At 47.2% G+C, this 25,260-nt stretch overlaps 1 protein-coding gene across 1 annotated transcript; it reads right to left on the reverse strand.

Moving 5' to 3' along the window:
• Positions 1–223: 223 nt before the first annotated feature.
• On the reverse strand, positions 224–11,795 carry tmem178a (transmembrane protein 178a). Its single transcript, XM_033970369.2, has 4 exons — positions 11,273–11,795; positions 7,143–7,256; positions 1,175–1,312; positions 224–660 (listed from the first exon to the last, which is right to left on the reverse strand). The coding sequence occupies exons 1-4, from the start codon at positions 11,718–11,720 to the stop codon at positions 428–430; spliced, it is 933 nt and encodes a 310-aa protein (XP_033826260.1). The 5' UTR covers positions 11,721–11,795; the 3' UTR covers positions 224–427.
• Positions 11,796–25,260: the final 13,465 nt, after the last annotated feature.

A 25,260-nucleotide genomic window follows, 5' to 3' on the forward strand; every position in this document is an offset into this window, starting at 1 on the left:
AACCTGGACTAAACCAGGTCTAAACCTGGACTAAACCTGGACTAAACCAGGACTAAACCAGGACTAAACCAGGACTAAACCAGGACTAAACCTGGACTAAACCTGGACTAAACCTGGACTAAACCCGGACTAAACCCGGACTAAGCCAGGACTAAACCCGGACTAAACCTGGACTAAACCAGGACTAAACCCGGACTAAACCAGGTCCAGTCCTGCTCCCGTGAGGCTCACAGCAAAACGCAAAAGTGTTGATTGGATGAGCTTAATACTGTTCAGACCCTCCTCCAAACCGGTTACGATTCTCCTCTGGACCTGCTCAGACCCCTGTAAAACCGGTTACGATCCTTGAACCTAAACCCTGCTGAAGTGAGACCCTGTATAGTCCAGCGTAAATGCCGGGCGGAGTCCTGGGCTCTGATTGGTGGGTTCAAACAGAGTCTTGGCGCTGGGCCTTGTTGCCGCGGCGGCGCAGACAAGGCGTCACCATGGCGACGGCTCCCGCGGCGACGGTCAGGGTCAGGCTGAGTCCGGCGCAGAACAGCGACCACCCGAAGCCCTGCTCCACGTCTGACGGCAGCCCGTAGATAAATGGCGGCGTGCGTGAGAGGTCATAGGTCACGGACGCCGTGTAGGTCACCAGAGAAATGGAGCAGAACAGGCCTACGGTGAAAGAGAGGGTTAGAGCCCGGGACTGGACCAGGACCGGACCGGGACTGGACGGGGACCGGACCGGGACCGGACCGGGACTGGATCGGACCGGGACCGGACCGGGACTGGACCGGGACAGAGTCTGGCTGTAAAGTCCTACATTTTTTGAAGAATCAGATCAGAGGAACTACAAGGACCATGATGCTTTGCTCAGAGCAGAACAAGAAAACATTAGATATTAAAGTAAATGTTCTGCTTCAAAGACCAGACCCAGTGTCCAGACCCAGTGTCCAGACCCTGTGTCCAGACCCTGTGTCCAGACCCAGTGTCCAGACCCTGTGTCCAGACCCTGTGTCCAGACCCTGTGTCCAGACCCTGTGTCCAGACCCAGTGTCCAGGCCCAGTGTCCAGACCCAGTGTCCAGACCCAGTGTCCAGACCCAGTGTCCAGGCCCAGTGTCCAGACCCAGTGTCCAGAGTCTGACTGGTCAGTATTCGTGTTAAATCAGTTGTGGCTAAAGCTGCACCTGCCATGAGGAAGAGGAGTCCGGACACGTGCTGAGTCAGACTCTCCTCCCAGAAGAATCCCACACTCGCCACCACAGCGCCGCACAACAACACCGCCGCCGCCATGCCCAGGAAGCCCGCCGTCATGCGCCGCAGGTCTGAAACACACAACATACAACACGCTAACAAGACACGGCGAGAATACACACACCAACAACACACACCAACAACACACACCAACAACACACACCAACAACACACACCAACAACACACACTAACAACACACGGCGAGAATACACACGCCAACAACACACACAAACAACACACACCAACAACACACACCAACAACACACGGCGAGAATACACACGCCAACAACACACACTAACAACACACACAAACAACACACACAAACAACACACAGCGAGATTACACACACTAACAACACACACTAACAACACACACAAACAACACACACAAACAACACACACCAACAACACACGGCGAGAATACACACGCAAACAACACACACAACACACAGCGAGATTACACACACCAACAACACACACTAACAACACACGCTAACAACACGCGGCGAGAATACACACGCCAACAACACACGCTAACAACACACACACAAACAACACGCAAACACATGCAACACACACAAACAACACACACCAAACACACACAAACAACACACGCAACACACACCAAACACACGCCAACAACACACGCCGACAACACACATCAACAACATACGCAAACAACACACAACAACAACATACGCCAACAACACACGCAACACACGTCGACAACACACGTTGACAACACACGCAACACACACCAAACACACACAAACAACACACGCTGACAACACACATCAACAACACACGCCAACAACACACACCAAGACATGCCGCTAACAACACAGCAAAATACACTTTTGAAATAAAGGGTTAAACTGTGAAAAAATCTCACGACAAAAAAAAAACCATGTACGGCACATGTACAAAACACTGTTCCACCTTGTGATGTCATCATGTGGTGATACAGGAAGTGCTCCACTGTGTTTTTAAACTCCACACACCTTCATTTATAGAATCATCTGGATCATTTCAGTCCTGGAGTTGTCTCTTATCTCGACTGAACTAAAGGTAAAAGGAGGAGTTCACTTGAAAACTACCACATGATGACATCACAAGGTGGAACGTCGCATTTTGATCTTTGTAGATGTTACAAACGAATAATAAAGTGACTCAAACATGTGAATGAAACAAAACACAACTCCAGTGTGTGTTTCAGGAGGAAACGGCGTTAGAACATGGATTAAAGCTACAAGAGTCAGTTTGTGTAAGACAGGAGCAATCTGACACACGGGGAGGGCATCTGACACAGTCTGACACACGGGGAGGGCATCTGACACAGTCTGACACACGGGGAGGGCATCTGACACAGTCTGACACACGGGGAGGGCATCTGACACAGTCTGACACACGGGGAGGGCATCTGACACAGTCTGACACACGGGGAGGGCATCTGACACAGTCTGACAGACGGGGAGGGCATCTGACACAGTCTGACACACGGGGAGGGCATCTGACACAGTCTGACACACGGGGAGGGCATCTGACACAATCTGACACACGGGGAGGGCATCTGACACAATCTGACACACGGGGAGGGCATCTGACACAATCTGACACACGGGGAGGGCATCTGACACGCTGTAAGTTCTCGTCGTGGGCGTCTCTGTGTGAAGTCCGGCTCTGATTTGCTCGGAGCGTCATTAACGCCGGTCTCCGCGGTAACCGTATCCCCGGCCCCACGCCCCGCTGTGTCTCCGCGGTAACCGTATCCCCGGCCGTCGTCACGGAAACGCTGGAACCCCCACGCCACTTTGATGAGCCTCGCCGTTAACGAGCGCGAAGCGGTTTTAAGGAGACGAAGACTCAAAAGAATCAGAAGAAACATGTGAGCCAATCAGGAACACGGGAATCAAAAGAATCAAAAGAATCAAAAGAATCATGTGAGCCAATCAGGAACATGGGAATCAAAAGAATCAAAAGAATCAAAAGAATCATGTGAGCCAATCAGGAACACGGGAATCAAAAGAATCAAAAGAATCAAAAGAATCATGTGAGCCAATCAGGAACACGGGAATCAAAAGAATCAAAAGAATCATGTGAGCCAATCAGGAACACGGGAATCAAAAGAATCAAAAGAATCATGTGAGCCAATCAGGAACACGGGAATCAAAAGAATCAAAAGAATCAAAAGAATCATGGGAATCAAAAGAATCAAAAGAATCAGAAGAAACATGTGAGCCAATCAGGAACACGGGAATCAAAAGAATCAAAAGAATCATGTGAGCCAATCAGGAACACGGGAATCAAAAGAATCAAAAGAATCATGGGAATCAAAAGAATCAGAAGAAACATGTGAGCCAATCAGGAACACGGGAATCAAAAGAATCATGTGAGCCAATCAGGAACACGGGAATCAAAAGAATCATGTGAGCCAATCAGGAACACGGGAATCAAAAGAATCAAAAGAATCATGTGAGCCAATCAGGAACACGGGAATCAAAAGAATCAAAAGAATCATGTGAGCCAATCAGGAACACGGGAATCAAAAGAATCAAAAGAATCATGTGAGCCAATCAGGAACACGGGAATCAAAAGAATCAAAAGAATCATGGGAATCAAAAGAATCAAAAGAATCAGAAGAAACATGTGAGCCAATCAGGAACACGGGAATCAAAAGAATCAAAAGAATCATGTGAGCCAATCAGGAACACGGGAATCAAAAGAATCAAAAGAATCATGGGAATCAAAAGAATCAAAAGAATCAGAAGAAACATGTGAGCCAATCAGGAACACGGGATTCAAAAGAATCAAAAGAATCATGTGAGCCAATCAGGAACACGGGAATCAAAAGAATCAAAAGAATCATGTGAGCCAATCAGGAACATGGGAATCAAAAGAATCAAAAGAATCATGTGAGCCAATCAGGAACACGGGAATCAAAAGAATCAAAAGAATCATGTGAGCCAATCAGGAACACGGGAATCAAAAGAATCAAAAGAATCAGAAGAATCATGTGAGCCAATCAGGAACACGGGAATCAAAAGAATCAAAAGAATCATGTGAGCCAATCAGGAACACGGGAATCAAAAGAATCAAAAGAATCAGAAGAATCATGTGAGCCAATCAGGAACACGGGAATCAAAAGAATCAAAAGAATCATGTGAGCCAATCAGGAACACGGGAATCAAAAGAATCAAAAGAATCATGTGAGCCAATCAGGAACACGGGAATCAAAAGAATCAAAAGAATCATGTGAGCCAATCAGGAACACGGGAATCAAAAGAATCAAAAGAATCATGTGAGCCAATCAGGAACACGGGAATCAAAAGAATCAAAAGAATCATGTGAGCCAATCAGGAACACGGGAATCAAAAGAATCATGTGAGCCAATCAGGAACACGGGAATCAAAAGAATCATGTGAGCCAATCAGGAACACGGGAATCAAAAGAATCAAAAGAATCAGAAGAAACATGTGAGCCAATCAGGAACACGGGAATCAAAAGAATCATGTGAGCCAATCAGGAACACGGGAATCAAAAGAATCATGTGAGCCAATCAGGAACACGGGAATCAAAAGAATCAAAAGAATCATGTGAGCCAATCAGGAACACGGGAATCAAAAGAATCAAAAGAATCATGTGAGCCAATCAGGAACACGGGAATCAAAAGAATCAAAAGAATCATGTGAGCCAATCAGGAACACGGGAATCAAAAGAATCAAAAGAATCATGGGAATCAAAAGAATCAAAAGAATCAGAAGAAACATGTGAGCCAATCAGGAACACGGGAATCAAAAGAATCAAAAGAATCATGTGAGCCAATCAGGAACACGGGAATCAAAAGAATCAAAAGAATCATGGGAATCAAAAGAATCAAAAGAATCAGAAGAAACATGTGAGCCAATCAGGAACACGGGATTCAAAAGAATCAAAAGAATCATGTGAGCCAATCAGGAACACGGGAATCAAAAGAATCAAAAGAATCATGTGAGCCAATCAGGAACATGGGAATCAAAAGAATCAAAAGAATCAAAAGAATCATGTGAGCCAATCAGGAACACGGGAATCAAAAGAATCAAAAGAATCATGTGAGCCAATCAGGAACACGGGAATCAAAAGAATCAAAAGAATCAGAAGAATCATGTGAGCCAATCAGGAACACGGGAATCAAAAGAATCAAAAGAATCATGTGAGCCAATCAGGAACACGGGAATCAAAAGAATCAAAAGAATCAGAAGAATCATGTGAGCCAATCAGGAACACGGGAATCAAAAGAATCAAAAGAATCATGTGAGCCAATCAGGAACACGGGAATCAAAAGAATCAAAAGAATCATGTGAGCCAATCAGGAACACGGGAATCAAAAGAATCAAAAGAATCATGTGAGCCAATCAGGAACACGGGAATCAAAAGAATCAAAAGAATCATGTGAGCCAATCAGGAACACGGGAATCAAAAGAATCAAAAGAATCATGTGAGCCAATCAGGAACACGGGAATCAAAAGAATCAAAAGAATCATGTGAGCCAATCAGGAACACGGGAATCAAAAGAATCAAAAGAATCATGGGAATCAAAAGAATCAAAAGAATCAGAAGAAACATGTGAGCCAATCAGGAACACGGGCATCAAAAGAATCAAAAGAATCATGTGAGCCAATCAGGAACACGGGAATCAAAAGAATCAAAAGAATCATGTGAGCCAATCAGGAACACGGGAATCAAAAGAATCAGAAGAATCATGTGAGCCAATCAGGAACACGGGAATCAAAAGAATCATGTGAGCCAATCAGGAACACGGGAATCAAAAGAATCAAAAGAATCAGAAGAATCATGTGAGCCAATCAGGAACACGGGAATCAAAAGAATCAGAAGAATCATGTGAGCCAATCAGGAACACGGGAATCATAAGAATAATGAGAATCGTAAGAGTCACGAGAATCTTAGGAATCATGACAATAATAAGAATCATGAGAATCATTAGAATTGTGAGAATCATAGGAATCGTGAGAATCATAAGACTTGTGAGAATCATAAGAATCGTTAGGATCAGACAAATCATGAGAATCACAGGAATCATGAGAATCACAGGAATCATGAGAATCGTGAGAATCATTAGAATCGTGTGAGAATCATTAGAATCGTGAGAATCATTAGAATCGTGAGAGAATCATTAGAATAGTGAGAATCATTAGAATCGTGAGAATCATTAGAATCGTGAGAATCATTAGAATCGTGAGAATCAGATCCACAGATCCAATACAGATCCATCTCTTTGTCTTGTGTCGCGCTTCATTGGATCCAGTCAAATCTGACAATGTTCATGAAAGAATTTTTTACATTTTTTCCAAAATTGACCTTTAGTTGAAAAATCACCATGACGATGCCCAATAATTTAATTGATAACCTTTTATTGCTCATGGGTTCTGTGCCTTTTGGCCAAGTTTGAAGTGTTTTTGATGAAAACTGTTGGAGGAGATGTCAAAAGATTATGACGAGTGATTTTGTCGATCCCGAGTTTGATCCAATATGGCCGACTGTAGGGTTTAGGGCGGGGCCTGTGGGGTTAGGGCGGGGCCATAATACCATTTTCTTTACATGTTCTGACGATTCTTCTGATTCTCACGATTTCTATGCTCCGGTTCCTTTGTTTATGACATTTTTCTGCTGTGTAAATTGATTTTTGAGGTGGCGCTACTGAGCTGTTTTCATTATTTTTTCTTCGCTCGGTTTTTGCGTTCACTGAACTCTATTTTTGATCCCACTTAACTGTACATTTATTATTTATTATTACTTATTTTTATCTAGACCAGGACTAGACCAGGACTAGACCAGGACTAGACCAGGACTAGACCAGGACTAGTGCAGGACAGATGCCGTGTCAGATGCCCTCCCAGACTTACGTAGCAGGTGCCACTCGTCCTGTTGGATTGTCCGGGTGAGGTTCAGGGGAATGTTCCGGAGGCGGATTGGTTGGGAAAAGTGGTACTTAACCGGAGTGCACCTTTCAGCTATTCCTGCAACACACAGAGTCAGACCTGAGTATGTGGACTAAACCAGGACTAAACCAGGACTAGACCAGGACTAAACCAGGACTAAACCAGGACTAAACCAGGACTAGACCAGGACTAGACCAGGACTAAACCAGGACTAAACCAGGACTAAACCAGGACTAAACCAGGACTGAACCAGGACTAGATCAGGACTAAACCAGGACTAAACCAGGACTGAACCAGGACTAGACCAGGACTAGATCAGGACTAGACCAGGACTAGACCAGGACTAAACCAGGACTGGACCAGGACTAAACCAGGACTAGACCAGGACTAGACCAGGACTAGACCAGGACTAGACCAGGACTAGACCAGGACTAAACCAGGACTGGACCAGGACTAAACCAGGACTAGACCAGGACTAGACCAGGACTAGACCAGAACTGAACCAGGACTAGATCAGGACTAGACCAGGACTAAATCAGGACTAGACCAGGACTAGACCAGGACTAAACCAGGACTGGACCAGGACTAAACCAGGACTAGACCAGGACTAGACCAGGACTAGACCAGGACTAGACCAGGACTAGACCAGGACTAAACCAGGACTAAACCAGGACTGGACCAGGACTAAACCAGGACTAGACCAGGACTAGACCAGGACTAGACCAGAACTGAACCAGGACTAGATCAGGACTAGACCAGGACTAAACCAGGACTAGACCAGGACTAAACCAGGACTAGACCAGGACTAAACCAGGACTAAACCAGGACTGAACCAGGACTGAACCAGGACTAAACCAGGACTAAACCAGGACTAAACCAGGACTGAACCAGGACTAGACCAGGACTGAACCAGGACTAGACCAGGACTAGATCAGGACTGAACCAGGACTAGACCAGGACTAGATCAGGACTGAACCAGGACTAGACCAGGACTAGATCAGGACTGAACCAGGACTAGACCAGGACTAGATCAGGACTGAACCAGGACTAGACCAGGACTAGATCAGGACTGAACCAGGACTAGACCAGGACTAGATCAGGACTGAACCAGGACTAGACCAGGACTAGACCTGGACTAAACCAGGACTAGACCGGACTAGACCAGGACTAGACCAGGACTAAACCAGGACTAAACCAGGACTAAACCAGGACTAGACCAGGACTAGACCAGGACTAAACCAGGACTAGACCAGGACTAAACCAGGACTAGACCAGGACTCTAACATACTTTAAGTCTGGTTAACGTCATTTTTGATGAACATGACCAAACATTTTTTCACTTAAAATGCCTCGGGTCAGACTCATTAGATTTAAGATTTTACAAAAAATTTACAAAGTTTTTTCTATTTTTGTGGTTCTGGTGGAGGAAACTCATTTCTGCTGCTTGTATCTCGATCTCGTCCTTTCGGTCCCAGACTCATGAGATGAACAGACTGAGGTAAATCCAGAGCTTTGACTTTGGACTCAGCCGACACAGAGACAACGTCACAACAGACGACACAGCGATACGCTCCATCCTTCCCTCACTCGAGATACTTCAACTCCTCCACCTGAGGCAGAGACTCTCCACCTGCAGAGGGCGCCACCTTTTCCAGTCGAGAACCATGGCCTTGGAATTAGAGGAGCTGATTCTGGCCTCCCCAAACTCCTCCCAACCCCGAGTTTTTGCCTCTGTGACGGCCCGAGCCGCTGTGGCCCGCCTGCCTCTGGAGTCCCACGAGCCAACAAGCCTCGATAGGACTCCCTCTTCAGCCTGACGGTATCTCTTACTTCCGGTGTCCACCACCGGGTTCGGGGGTTGCCGCCGCGACAAGCACCGCAGACCTTACGACCACAACTACGAGCGACCGCATCGACAACAGAGGTGGAGAACATGACCCCAGCCTCCCCCGGGATCAGGGAGAAGTTCTCCTGGAGGTGACGACCCCCCTGACAGAGGCTCCACCAGACGTTCCCCACAGACCCTCACGATTGGGCCTGTCAGGTCTGTCCTTCCTCCTCCACCAGCAGATCCAACTCACCACCAGGTGGTGCTCTACAGCTCTGCCCCTCCCTTCACCCGAGTGTCCAAGACACGGGGCCAGAGGTCAGATGACACGACAACAAAGTCATTGACCTCTGACCTGGAGTGTCCTGGTGCCACGTGCACCGATCGACCTTGTGTTGGACATGGTGTTTGTTATGGACAAACTGTGACTCACACAGAAGAATGACAACAGAACGACAACAGAACGACAACAGAACGACAACAGAACGACAACAGAACAGCAGGTGTCCGCTTCCTGGGCACCTGCATCACCCAGGATCTCAAGTGGGAGCCGACCATCAGCTCCATCATCAAGAAAGCCCAGCAGAGGATGTTCCACCTGCGGCAGCTGAGGAAACGCAAGCTGCCAGTCCAGATGATGGTGCAGTTTTACACTTCCATCATTGAGTCCATCCTCACCTCCTCCATCACTGTGTGGTTCACTGGGGCCAGGGACAGACAGAGACTGCAGCACATTGTGCCTCTGCTGAGAAGGTGATTGGCTGCTCCTTCCATCTCTACAGGACCTGTCTCCAGGACTCAGGGGGAGCAGGCCGTAGAGCAGCTGACACACCCTGGACATGGACTATTTGAGCCACTTCCCTCTGGCAGGAGGCTACGGTCCATTGGGACCAGAACCTCTCGCCATAAGAACAGTTTGTCCCCTCTGCTGTTTGTCTCATGACACTTTATAATATCTGCACTAAACTGGACACTTTATAACACCGGTCACTTTAATAAGACACTTTGCACTGTTGTTTTGATGCTGCTGTTGTACATATTTTTCTCCCTTTAAGTATTTCATTTGATTTTTTAAGCATATCTTTTTAACTTTGTGCATGCCCTTATTTGTATTTGTATTTATTCAGTGTGTTTATGTTGCACTTTTTCACCGTATCAAGTTCCTAGTTTGTGAACTGTGTTCACAGACTATGACAATAAAAGTCTAATGATTCTGAACAATAACAGAACGACAACAGAACAATAACAGAACGACAACAGAACAATAACAGAACGACAACAGAACAGTAACAGAACGACAACAGAACAGTAACAGAACGACAACAGAACGACAACAGAACAATAACAGAACGACAACAGAACGACAACAGAACAACAACAGAACGACAACAGAACAATAACAGAACGACAACAGAACAGTAACAGAATGACAACAGAACGACAACAGAACAATAACAGAACGACAACAGAACAATAACAGAACGACAACAGAACAATAACAGAACGACAACAGAACAATAACAGAACGACAACAGAACAATAACAGAACGACAACAGAACAATAACAGAACGACAACAGAACAATAACAGAACGACAACAGAACAATAACAGAACGACAACAGAACGACAACAGAACAATAACAGAACGACAACAGAACAATAACAGAACGACAACAGAACACCGCTCGGGTTCAGATCAGGGAGGACGTTCTTCCCACCCCCCCCTCCAGGTGGCACTGTCCCTCATGGGCGTTGAAGTTCCCCAGGAGAACGACGGAGTCAGTGCACTATCTAGTACCCCTCACAGGGACCGGTCCAGGACTGGTCCTGAGTCCAGACTCTGGGCTGGACTAGAATCTGGATCATCTAGATCCAGGTGCAGCCTCCTCAGACACAGACTGTGGATCAAACTGAGGCCGATGCAGCGTTATCGATCAGGAGCGTTCTGCTCGTTATTATAGATCAGTGAAGTACAACCTCCGACAGGACAGAGCGCTGGATGAGATAATCTGAGAGTTCTAGATCATCTGAGAGTTCTAGATCATCTGAGAGTTCTAGATCATCTGAGAGTTCTAGACAGTTCTATACTGAGTTATTGATCTGTGATCGGACGTGGCCTCTGCTTCGTCCTGAGGACGTCCTCGTCCCGAGGACGTCCTCGTGAGGCTGATGCAGAGTTATTGATCACAGATCAGACTCACACTTTACACCGGGCGCGCGCACGTGTCCGTCACGTGACTCACGCGCACATACTCATGACCTCACCTTTCAGGATCAGCTTGTCTATATCCGGGTCTTTTCCCATGAAGTAGCACTTGCGCCACAGCCCCGCGTGCGTGGAGAAGAGCGGGCGGCCGCACTCCGTCTCCAGGATGCCCATCCCGAGGATCGCGCGCCAGTTCTCCAGGAGCTCGTCCTCGCGGCTGCCCACGTGCACGGGCCTGAGCACGGAGCCGCGCGGGCCGCCGTCCACGAGCGGCAGGTGGAAGATGGGCTCGTCCCGGTTCTTCTGGTCCGTGGAGTCCGCGCCCGCGCGGTCACAGTTGCGCTTGTGCGCGCGCGTGTCCGTCTCGTGCCAGTGGTCGGTGCTGATGGCGAGCACGAGGAGCAGGAACGAGAGCGCGCTCAAACCCAGGCTCGCGGCCGTTACCGTCACTGTCAGCGGCCGCGCGCGCTCCCTCGTGCACGCGCTGCTGGTTCCGTCCCGCGCCATGGTCCCGGTCCTGGTCCGGGTCCCGGTCCGTCTCCATCCGCCGCTCCTCGCGCCGCTCTGAGAGTGTGCGCGCGGAGGGCGGGGCGCGCGCAGCAGGCTCCGGACCCTTCAGAATAAAAGACCCGTATGTGCGCGCTCCTTCAAAATAAAACACGAGAGAAGGTCCGCGCGGAGGAGCCGCGTCTGCCGCGCTCTGCGCCACTGCGGCGACGCGGGGCGTGGCGTCACTGCGTCACTGCACGAGATAAACAAACAGGACACGCCCCGAGAGACACGTGATTCTGTCACACACGTAAAGGTGAAGTGTCCCTGTCACACACGCGTGCAGGTGAAGTGTCCCTGTCACACACGCGTGCAGGTGAAGTGTCCCTGTCACACACAGGTGAAGTGTCCCTGTCACACACAGGTGAAGTGTCCCTGACACACACGGGTGAAGTGTCCCTGACACACACAGGTGAAGTGTCCCTGTCACACACACGTACAGGTGAAGTGTCCCAGTCACACAGTGGCAGGTTCAGTGTGGATCAGTCCTGGAGGACAGACTCAACTAAAGGACGTTCAGTCATCAATTATTCAACACAAATATATCTGCATTTACAGAACAGGGACTAGACCAGGACTAGACCAGGACTAGACCAGGACTAGACCAGGACTAGACCAGGACTAGACCAGGACTGAACCAGGACTGAACCAGGACTAGACCAGGACTGAACCAGGACTGAACCAGGACTAGACCAGGACTGAACCAGGACTAGACCAGGACTGAACCAGGACTAAACCAGGACTGAACCAGGACTAAACCAGGACTGAACCAGGACTAGACCAGGACTAGACCAGGACTAGACCAGGACTAGACCAGGACTGAACCAGGACTAGACCAGGACTGAACCAGGACTGAACCAGGACTAGACCAGGACTGAACCAGGACTAGACCAGGACTGAACCAGGACTAAACCAGGACTGAACCAGGACTAAACCAGGACTGAACCAGGACTAGACCAGGATTAAACCAGGACTAGACCAGGACTAGACCGGGACTGAACCGGGACTAGACCGGGACTAGACCGGGACTAGACCGGGACTAGACCGGGACTGAACCAGGACTGAACCAGGACTGAACCGGGACTGAACCGGGACTAGACCGGGACTAGACCGGGACTAGACCAGGACTGGACCAGGACTGGACCAGGACTGGACCAGGACTGGACCAGGACTGGACCAGGACTGGACCAGGACCGGTCCTGGACTACAGGGGGATGTGGGCGTCATTAATATTCCTAATGAGTGTGTGCTGTCGTCATGGGAACAGGCTCCAGAGTCACATGACCTGTTGCTACCGGCAACAAGGAGACGAGGAAGGAGGTAAGGATGGAAGGAAGGACACGAGGGAGCAGGGCTGGTTTTGCAGTAACAGTACACAGAAGAGTACGTACACGAGTACACAGAAGAGTACGTACACGAGTACACAGAAGAGTACGTACACGAGTACACAGAAGAGTACGTACACGAGTACACAGAAGAGTACGTACACGAGTACACAGAAGAGTACGTACACGAGTACACAGAAGAGTACGTACACGAGTACACAGAAGAGGGCATCTGACACACATCTGCAGAATGTCTAGATTCGAAAGATATTTAACCTGCCCCATCATATATATATATATATATATATATATATATATATATATACACATACACACTGTAGGACGGGAGGGCATCTGACACATAGGTCAGCTCTCTCATTGATCCAGGAGTAAAGGATCATGGGAAGCGTATCGATCCACAGTGTCCTTCAGAACAGCGCCCCCCGCGGCCTCTGGTGGAACAGAGGGCGTGCGCGTGCACGTGGCGCGTGCGCGTGGAGGACACAGTGAAATATTGATGCGTCTCATTAAAGTTTCAGGAGTTTGAAAAAAAAACAACAACACAAAACTGCTGATTCAGAGAAAAGAGTGAAGTCAGCGGTACGTGACCCGAGCACGAGCACGCACACACACGCACGAGCACGCACACACACGCGCGTGCGCTTTCTTACAGAGGACAAGAGTTTAAACGTGAGATAAATGAGTTTACGTACAACTATATATATATATATATATATATATATATATATATATATATATATATATATATATATATATATATAATCTCTTAAATATCTTTGCTGTTCCTGCACTTTTCTGGACTGAGATGTCTGATGTTTTTCCTGGGACCTCCTCCAGTTTGGGGGTCACTGCCCCGAGTGTCTGATGACCACGGGCTCCACTGAGGCCTTCACCTTCCAGACCTTCTCCAGATCTTCTTTGAGCCCCTGGTATTTCTCTAGTTCCTCATGTTCCTTTTTCCTGATGTTCTCTTGGTTCTGTGATGTCCAGCTCTTTGCTCTGTCGTTTCTCCACCTCCACAGTGTCCAGTTGGTCCGTTCTGTCTGTATCTGTCCCACATCGTGACTCATTCTCCACGACCTTTGGAGGTGTTTCCACCTTGACGTGTGCGTTCCCAGTCCATACTCTGCACAGATGTTTCTGTCCACTATGGCTCCAGTTGATTATGTCGCTCCATGTTTGCTTTCCCTGCAGTTATGAGCTGGATTGTCTCTTGGGTCTTGTCTGGTAGATCTGGGCCTCGGCTATTGTCCCTTCTGTGTGGACGACCTTCTCTCTCTTTGTCACCATCAGGCTGCACTTCTCCAGCCTGAATGACATTCCAGTGTCTGTGCTGTAGATCCTGGTGGTGTAGATCCTGGTGGTGTAGATCCTGGTGGTGTAGATCCTGGTGGTGTAGATCCTGGTGGTGTAGATCCTGGTGCTGTAGATCCTGGTGGTGTAGATCCTGGTGGTTTAGGTCCTGGTGGTTTAGGTCCTGGTGGTGTAGATCCTGGTGCTGTAGATCCTGGTGCTGTAGATCCTGGTGCTGTAGATCCTGGTGCTGTAGATCCTGGTGCTGTAGATCCTGGTGGTGTAGATCCTGGTGGTGTAGATCCTGGTGGTGTAGATCCTGGTGCTGTAGATCCTGGTGCTGTAGATCCTGGTGGTGTAGATCCTGGTGGTTTAGGTCCTGGTGGTGTAGATCCTGATGCTGTAGATCCTGTGGTCCATGTAGAGGAGGTGACTGATGGTCGTCCTGTTCCTGAGTCGTGTCTTGTTGCTGATTTGTCTGAGGAGGTTCAGACTCTGCAGAACATCAGAGGGACAGGGCGTGTCCTTGGTCTATGTCACATTTGTCTTGCCTTTGGCCTCAGGGTTGGTTTTCCACAACCTCCTGGAGCTGAAGGCTCTTAGAGTCCTGTAGATGTTCTACAGCTCCATTCATCCATGTGTGGGCACTGAGTCTTGTATCAGTCCAGTGCACAGGTTGGTCTCACAGGTTCAGTCTCGGGCGACTGTTCGGTCGGAGGCGGTGTTTGGCTCCTCTGGCGTTTGGCTCCTCTGGCGTATGGCTCCTCTGGCGTTTGGCTCCTCTGGTGTTTGGCTATTCTGTGCTCATGTATTGATCCATGTGTCACTTATCTGAGCCGTGATGATCCTGACATGAGCCTCCATGTTGTGGAGAGACTGGTTATTATTATTATTATTATTATTATTATTAGGCCCGAGCCCCTACAGGGCGTAGGGCCTATTGCTTCCGCAACGATGAGTGCGAAGCACTCATCGTTGCAGACTGTCTTCACGAAGTTGCGCGCGAACCTTGCACAGACTCCTGTGTCCTAGCAACCCATGCCGTAGGCATGGGACATGCATATTTGTTTTTGCTAGCATGTCAGCGTCAACATTGAGTCAATGGGCGAAGCCCATTGACTCAATGGTGACGCTGACGCAGCGCGAAGCGCTCATGTCCCCAAACACACTCCTGGCATCGAGCCCTATCCAAGCCCCCATGCCGCAGGCATGGGCCATACTTGTTACTGCTAAAATGAATGGAAGTCAATGGGAGGTCAATGGCGGACCCCGACGCCATGGCGAATGACGAGCGCGTTAGCGCTCGTCATTCGCCATTGACCCCACGGTGACGTGGGGAAAGTCGAGAGCTTTCAAAAAACGTATAATATGTCATTGTAATGTTATCGGATATATTGTTTTTGCTAAAAATATTATTAGGCCCGAGCCCCTACAGGGCGTAGGGCCTATTGCTTCCGCAACGATGAGTGCGAAGCACTCATCGTTGCAGACTGTCTTCACGAAGTTGCGCGCAAAGCGCGCAACTTCGTGGCAGCACCGCGACCTTGCACAGACTCCTGTGTCCTAGCAACCCATGCCGTAGGCATGGGACATGCATATTTGTTCTTGCTAGCATGTCAGCATCAACATTGAGTCAATGGGCGAAGCCCATTGACTCAATGTTGATGCTGACGCAGCGCGAAGCGCTCATGTTCCCAAACACACTCCTGGCATCGAGCCCTATCCAAGCCCCCATGCCGCAGGCATGGGCCATACTTGTTACTGCTAAAATGAATGGAAGTCAATGGGAGGTCAATGGCGGACCCCGACGTCATGGCGAATGACGAGCGCGTTAGCGCTCGTCATTCGCCATTGACCCCACGGTGACGTGGGGAAAGTCAAGAGCTTTCAAAAAATGTATAATATGTGTTTCTAATGTTATCGGATATATTGTTTTTGCTAAAAATATTATTATTATTAGGCCCGAGCCCCTACAGGGCGTAGGGCCTATTGCTTCCGCAACGATGAGTGCGAAGCACTCATCGTTGCAGACTGTCTTCACGAAGTTGCGCGCGAAGCGCGCAACTTCGTGGCAGCACCGCGACCTTGCACGGACTCCTGTGTCCTAGCAACCCATGCCGTAGGCATGGGTTTTCATATTTGTTGTTGCTAGCATGTCAGCGTCAACATTGAGTCAATGGGCGAAGCCCATTGACTCAATGTTGACGCTGACGCAGCGCGAAGCGCTAATGTACCCAAACACACTCCTGGCATCGAGCCCTATCCAAGCCCCCATGCCGCAGGCATGGGCCATACTTGTTACTGCTAAAATGAATGGAAGTCAATGGGAGGTCAATGGCGGGCCCCGACGTCATGGCGAATGACGAGCGCGTCAGCGCTCGTCATTCGCCATTGACCCCACGGTGACGTGGGGAAAGTCGAGAGCTTTCAAAAAACGTATAATATGTCATTCTAATGTTATCGGATATATTGTTTTTGCTAAAAATATTATTATTTTTATTATTAGCCCTCGCCATTCACAAAGTGATGGCGAGGGGTATTGTTCTTCCTGAGTTTCTTTTTCTTATTATTATTATTATTTTTCCTCCTCTTTGATCCCATTTTTCACCCCCTGAACATGAACGAAAAGTCCCACATATATATATAGGATCGACCGGCTCGGTGAAAAATTTCATAAAATTGGCATCACAACAATGTCCCACGGACACAGGCTCGACAGCGCCGCCTAGAAAATTCAAAATTTTCAAATGAATTGGGAGCTGACATGCATTTTTTGCCCTAGCTTGACGAAATTCACACCAGTGATAGAGCTCATGGAGACAAGCAAAAAAGCCAATCATAGTGCTGCCCTAGGACTGACCGGAAGTCGGCCATTTTGAATCAAAAAATCGCCAATTTTTTCACTGCGTGTTTTCAAAATGCATCTCCTCCCAGGTTTTTGGTCCAAATGAGCTCAGATTTCACATGCTACATCTAGACACATGGGGTTTCATAACATATCCGTTTTTTCCACGATTTCCACACGGTTCGCCCGTACGCCGCCGCTGAAATAAGCCTTCGTTTCCTGTTTTTTTTATGTCCTCTCACGACCACAGGCATTGCCCTACAGAGCTCACATTCACATCACATATGTGTGATTGGGGCATGAATGAAATGCAATATTAATTTTAATCAAAATGAACACTATAGCGCCCCCTACCATAGGGGTGAAACGCCAACATTATCGGATTTCTACGAAATTTGGGGAATAAATTGGGGGCATGACGTGGAGAAAAAAATTATATTACGGGCATATGTCTTTTTACTCCCTTGGCCACCAGGGGCGCAAAGACTCCAAAAAAAATCATTGAAAAATGTCTGACACACACATACATTGGTCTACACAGCTGAAATTCACATCACACATGTGACATCAGGGCATTGATAGAATGCACTTTAATTGTAATCAAACTGAACTCTATAGTGCCCCCTACATTAAAGGTGATATGTAAACATTATCAGATTCCTACGAAATTTGGGGAATCAATTGGTGGCATCAGAAGAAGCAAAACATTACATTATAGCCATGAGTCATTTTCCACGGCTGGCCACCAGGGGCACAAATACTCCAAAAAAACAACAACATTAAAACATGTCTGACACGCACATGCACTGGTCTAGACAGCTCTAATTCACATCACACATGTGATATCAGGGCATTGATAGAATGAACTATTAATTGTTATATAAATGAACACTATAGCGCCCTCTACAGTATTGGTAAAATACACAACTTTTTGGCATGAAACTTGGGGAGATAATTGTGCACTTCAAAAGAGGCAAAAAAGTCCATTACATCATACCTGTATTATGCACGAGGTTGCCGGTTCAGCGCCGTGGACCTCTATTATAATGTGTTGGTCACATATATTTATATAGAAACTGTGTGAAGGGGGGCGGATTGCGGCCGTGGGGTGGCCGGGCGGGGAAAATGGTGCGTGAGGGCGGTGGCCGGCCCCGGGCGGTCGCGTGGGGGGGCGGTCGCGTGGGTGGCGAGGGCTATCATCGCCGCTTGCGGCTTTAAATTAACATTGTTCTTCCTTTCCTCCTTTCGTTTTTTCTGCCCAAACAAATGCATTTTTCACCCCCTGAACATGCACGAAAAGTCTCACATGGGGGTATAGGATCGACCGGCTCGGTGAAAAATTTCATAAAATTGGTGTCGGGAAAATGTCCCATGCCCCCTGACTCGACGGCGCCACCTAAAATTTCACCCCTATGGGAGAGGAGCCTGGTTAATTTTGGAATACATGCACAAAAATCGGAACAGTGACAGAGAATGGGGGGATAAGCATAAAAATGAATTGAAGCACTGCTCTATGACGAACAGGAAATCGGCCATTTTGGATCAAAAATTTGCCACTTCATTCGCAGCGTGTTTTCAAAACGCTACTAGTCTCAGGTTTTTGGTCCAAATGAGCTCAGATTTCACATGCCACATCTGGACACATGGGTTTTCATAAAACATCCACGTTTTGTCCGAATTCTACACGGTTCGCCCGTACGCCGCCGCCGAAAAATGCCTTTGTTTCCTGTTATTTCGATGTCCTCTCACGACCACAGGCATTGCCCTACAGAGCTCACATTCACATCACATATGCGAGATTTGGGCATGAATGGAATGCAATATTAATTTTAATCAAAATAAACACTATAGCGCCCCCTACCATAGGGGTGAATCGCCAACATTATCGGATTCCTTCGAAATTTGGGGAATAAATCGATGGCATCAGAAGAAACAAAAAATTACATTATGGCCATGAGTCATTTTCCACGTTTGGCCACCAGGTGCACAAACACTCAAAAAAAATCATAAAAAAATGTCTTACACGCACATACATTGTTCTAGACAGCTGAAATTCTCATCACACATGTGATGTCAGGGTATTAATAGAATGCACTATTAATTGTTATCTAAATGAACACTATAGCGCCCCCTACAGTATTGGTAAAATACACAACTTTGTCCGATTGGTAAGAAACTTGGGGAGATAATTGTGCACCTCAAAAGAGGCAAAAAAGTCCATTACACCATACCTGTATTGTACACGAGGTTGCCAGTTCAATGCCGTGGACCTCCATTATAATGTGTTTGTCACACATATTTATATAGAAACTGTGTGAAGGGGAGTGGATTGCGGCCGTGGGGTGGCCGGGCGGGGAAAATGGTGCGTGGGGGTGGTGGCCATACCCGGGCGGTCGCGTGGGGGGGCGGTCGCGCGGGTGGCGAGGGCTATCATCGCCGCTCGCGGCTTTAATTATTTTTATTTCTTCCTCTTCTGCTCTTTGAGCAGTAATTTGACCCCCTGAACATATTCAAAAACTCACCAAATTTTGCCCATAATTCAGGTCCGGCGAAAAATTTATTTTTTTATGTAGTGCATCATTGGGCATAAAAAAATGGCGCGACAGCGCCCCCTGCAAAAGTCACTTTTTTGACGTCAATGGGAGACGTCGACGTCAACTTTTTCATACAGCCACGAAATTCGGTACACGCATTCTTCAAGTGATGCCAAACAAAAAAGATTATTATGGCCACGCCCCCTGACGCACCGGAAGTCGGCCATCTTGGATTGAAAATTCCAAAATGCCGAGTCAGCGTTTTCGCTGACCTCGCATTTTCGTCAACTCCTCTGAAGGCGCTTCATCTGCAAGGCTGAAATTCACTGTACATCATCTAGACAAGTGGGGCATCAAAAGTTATCCAATTCATGATGATCCCTACTACGGTTTCCGTGCGGCGAAGCCGCAAAATTCCATCAGAATTTTTGCAAATTTCAAAAGTCTAAATTTGCTCCCGTTTGCGCATGCAAAGTCCGATTTGGCTCAAATTCGAATCAGTTGTAAAACTTTCGGGCTTAAAGCTACTCATTATGGTAGAAACTAAATTGGCGCGATAGCGCCCCCTACAGAACACCGAATAAATTTGTATGGAGGACCGAAAATTTAGTTTTCCCAAATGTTACCAAATTTGACACAAAATTCCATTGGGTCATCCCAATCAATAAAGTCAATCAGACCTATGTCGTCTTTTGCACCGTGTTGCCATGGCGATGCGCCAAACTGCCAATGTTATCCTAATGGGAAACCTCACAATTTTTCCCATTCATGGGAAAAATATTAGTTTCATGGAATAATGTGAAATTTGACACCATGACTCTTCATGTCATCCTGATCAAAAAAGTCAATCAGACCCATGTCATATTTTCCACTGGGTTGCCATGGCGATGCGCGAAAGCGCCCATGTTATCCTAATGGGGAAATTTCCAAATTTTCGTACATTTCAAAGTCTTATAACGACTTATTACCGTCAACGACGGACATAAAATTTGGCACAGTGATTCTTCAGGTCGTCCCCGTCAAAAAAGTCCGGGGGGCCAAGTTTGTATTTTGCACGGTGTTGCCATGGCGATGCCTGGAAAACCCATGTTGTTGCATTTTGTGCATCAGCACAAATTGACTTGTTTGGTGACAAGTGCAGCCCAAAGCCGCAATAAAAAAGGGACAAGTGGCGCGTTAGCGCCACCCACAGGGAGTGCCGGGTCGGCCAAGTGCGAAGCACGGCCCGCGAGGGCCGTTCGATGCCGCTTGCGGCTTTAATTTTTTTTTTTTCTTCCTCTTCTGCTCTTTGAGCAGGAATTTGACCCCCTGAACATTTTCAAAAACTCACCAAATTTTGCCCAAAATTCAGGTCTGGCGAAAAATTTATTTTTTTATGTGGTGCATCATTGGGCATAAAAAAATGGCGCGACAGCGCCCCCTGCAAAAGTCAAAATACATTGCGTCAATGGGAGACGTCGCGACGTCAAGTTTGGCGTAGAGCCACCAAATTTGGTACACGCATTCTTCAAGTGATGCCAAATAAAAAAGATTATTATGGCCACGCCCCCTGACGCACAGGAAGTCGGCCATCTTGGATTGAAAATTCCAAAATGCCGAGTCAGCGTTTTCGCTGACGTCGCATTTTCGTCAACTCCTCTGAAGGCGCTTCACCTGCAGGGCTGAAAATCACTGTACATCATCTAGACAAGTGGGGCATCAAAAGTTATCCAATTTATGATGATCCCTTTTACGGTTTCCGTGCGGCGAAGCCGCAAACTTCCATCGGAATTTTTGCAATTTTCAAAAGTCTAAATTTGCTCCAGTTTGCGCATGCAAAGTCCGATTTGGCTCAAATTTGAATCAGTTGTAAAACTTTCCTGCCTAATTCTCCTGATTGTGAAAAAAATAAATTTGGCGCGACAGCGCCCCCTATAGAATAACAAATAAATTTGTATGGAAGGCTGAAAATTTAGTTTTCCCAAATGTTACCAAATTTGACACAAAATTCCATTGGGTCATCCCAATCAATAAAGTCAATCAGACCTATGTCGTCTTTTGCACCGTGTTGCCATGGCGATGCGCCAAACTGCCAATGTTATCCTAATGGGAAATCTCCAAATTTTTCCCATTCATGGGAAAAATCTTAGTTTCATGGAATAATGTGAAATTTGGGACCATGACTCTTCATGTCATCCTGATCAAAAAAGTCAATCAGAACCATGTCATATTTTTTACTGGGTTGCCATGGCGATGCGCGAAAGCGCCCATGTTATCCTAATGGGAAAATTTCCAAATTTTCGTACATTTCAAAGTCTTAAAACGACATATTACCGTCAACGACGTACACAAAATTTGGCACAGTGATTCTTCAGGTCGTCCCCGTCAAAAAAGTCCGAGGGGCCAAGTTTGTATTTTGCACGGTGTTGCCATGGCGATGCCTGGAAAACCCATGTTTTTGCATTTTGTGCATCAGCACTTCAAATGTGTTTTTTGACTTGTTTGGTGACAAGTGCAGCCCAAAGTCCCAATAAAAAAGGGACAAGTGGCGCGTCAGCGCCACCCACAGGGAGTGCGGGGCCGGCCTAGTGCGAAGCACGGCCCGCGAGGGCCGTTCGATGCCGCTTGCGGCTTTAATTCTTATTATTATTTTTTTTAGGCCCGAGCCCCTACAGGGCGTAGGGCCTATTGCTTCCGCAACGATGAGTGCGAAGCACTCATCGTTGCAGACTGTCTTCACGAAGTTGCGCGCGAAGCGCGCAACTTCGTGGCAGCACCGCGACCTTGCACAGACTCCTGTGTCCTAGCAACCCATGCCGTAGGCATGGGACATGCATATTTGTTCTTGCTAGCATGTCAGCGTCAACATTGAGTCAATGGGCGAAGCCCATTGACTCAATGTTGACGCTGACGCAGCGCGAAGCGCTCATGTCCCCAAACACACTCCTGGCATCGAGCCCTATCCAAGCCCCCATGCCGCAGGCATGGGCCATACTTATAACTGCTAAAATGAATGGAAGTCAATGGGAGGTCAATGGCGGAGCCCGACGTCATGGCGAATGACGGGCGCGTCAGCGCCCGTCATTCGCCAATGACCCCACGGCGACGTGGGGAAGGTCCAGAGCTTTCAAAAAACGTATAATATGTCATTCTAATGTTTTCGGATATATTGTTTTTGCTAAAAATATTATTATTTTTATTATTATTATTATTTTTATTTCTTCTTCTGCTCTTTGAGCAGTAATTTGACCCCCTGAACATTTTCAAAAACTCACCAAATTTTGCCCATTATTCAGGTCTGGTGAAAAATTTATTTTTTTATGTGGTGGGAAAATTTCCACATTTTCGTACATTTCAAAGTCTAATAACGACTTATTATCGTCAACGACGAACACAAAATTTGGCACGGTGATTCTTCAGGTCGTCCCCGTAAAAAAAGTCCAACGGGCCAAGTTTGTATTTTGCACGGTGTTGCCATGGCGATGCCTGGAAAACCCATGTTTTTGCATTTTGTGCATCAGCACTTCACATGTGTTTTGACTTGTTTGGTGACAAGTGCAGCCCAAAGCCAGAATAAAGAAGGGACAAGTGGCGCGTTAGCGCCACCCACAGGGAGTGCGGGGTCGGCCGAGTGCGAAGCACGGCCCGCGAGGGCCGTTCGATGCCGCTTGCGGCTTTAATTTTTATTATTTTTAGGCCCGAGCCCCTACAGGGCGTAGGGCCTATTGCTTCCGCAACGATGAGTGCGAAGCACTCATCGTTGCAGACTGTCTTCACGAAGTTGCGCGCGAAGCGCGCAACTTCGTGGCAGCACCGCGACCTTGCACAGACTCCTGTGTCCTAGCAACCCATGCCGTAGGCATGGGACATGCATATTTGTTCTTGCTAGCATGTCAGCGTCAACATTGAGTCAATGGGCGAAGCCCATTGACTCAATGTTGACGCTGACGCAGCGCGAAGCGCTCATGTCCCCAAACACACTCCTGGCATCGAGCCCTATCCAAGGCCCCATGCCGCAGGCATGGGCCATACTTATAACTGCTAAAATGAATGGAAGTCAATGGGAGGTCAATGGCGGACCCCGACGTCATGGCGAATGACGAGCGCGTTAGCGCTCGTCATTCGCCATTGACCCCACGGTGACGTGGGGAAGGTCGAGAGCTTTCAAAAAACGTATAATATGTGTTTCTAATGTTATCGGATATATTGTTTTTGCTAAAAATATTATTATTATTTTTATTTTTATTTCTTCTTTCTTCTGCTCTTTGAGCAGGAATTTGACCCCCTGAACATATTCCAAAACTCACCAAATTTTGCCCATAATTCAGGTCTGGCGAAAAATTTAATTTTTTATGTGGTGCATCATTGGACATAAAAAAATGGCGCGACAGCGCCCCCTGCAAAAGTCAAATTTTTGACGTCAATGGGAGACGTCGACGTCAACCTTTTCATACAGCCACGAAATTCGGGACATGCATTCTTCAAGTGATGCCAAACAAAAAAGATTATTATGGCCACGCCCTCGGACGCACCGGAAGTCAGCCATCTTGGATTGAAAATTCCAAAATGCCGAGTCAGCGTTTTCGCTGACCTCGCATTTTCGTCAACTCCTCTGAAGGCGCTTCACCTGCAGGGCTGAAAATCACTGTACATCATCTAGACAAGTGGGGCATCAAAAGTTATCCAATTTATGATGATCCCTTTTACGGTTTCCGTGCGGCGAAGCCGCAAACTTCCATCGGAATTTTTGCAATTTTCAAAAGTCTAAATTTGCTCCAGTTTGCGCATGCAAAGTCCGATTTGGCTCAAATTCGAATCAGTTGTAAAACTTTCTGGCCTAAAGCTACTCATTGTGACAAAAAATAAATTGGCGCGATAGCGCCCCCTACAGAACATTTAATAAATTTGTATGGAAGGCCAAAAATTTAGTTTTCCCAAATGTTACCAAATTTGACACAAAATTCCATTGGGTCATCCCAATCAATAAAGCCAATCAGACCTATGTCGTCTTTTGCACCGTGTTGCCATGGCGATGCGCCAAACTGCCAATGTTATCCTAATGGGAAACCTCCCAATTTTTCCCATTCATGGGAAAAATATTAGTTTCATGGAATAATGTGAAAAGTGGCACCATGACTCCTCATGTCATCCTGATCAAAAAAGTCAATCAGACCCTTGTCATATTTTTCACTGGGTTGCCATGGCGATGCGCAAAAGCGCCCATGTTATCCTAATGGGAAAATTTCCAAATTTTCTTACATTTCAAAGTCTTATAACGACTTATTTTCGTCAACGACGGACATAAAATTTTGCACAGTGATTCTTCAGGTCGTCCTCGACAAAAAAGTCCAAGGGGCCAAGTTTGTATTTTGCACGGTGTTGCCATGGCGATGCCTGCAAAACCCATGTTTTTGCATTTTGTGCATCAGCACTTCACATGTGTTTTGACTTGTTTGGTGACAAGTGCAGCCCAAAGCCGCAATAAAAAAGGGACAAGTGGC

This window comes from Periophthalmus magnuspinnatus, chromosome 1 (genome assembly GCF_009829125.3).
Source record: "Periophthalmus magnuspinnatus isolate fPerMag1 chromosome 1, fPerMag1.2.pri, whole genome shotgun sequence".
Classification (NCBI taxonomy): Eukaryota; Metazoa; Chordata; class Actinopteri; order Gobiiformes; family Gobiidae; genus Periophthalmus; species Periophthalmus magnuspinnatus.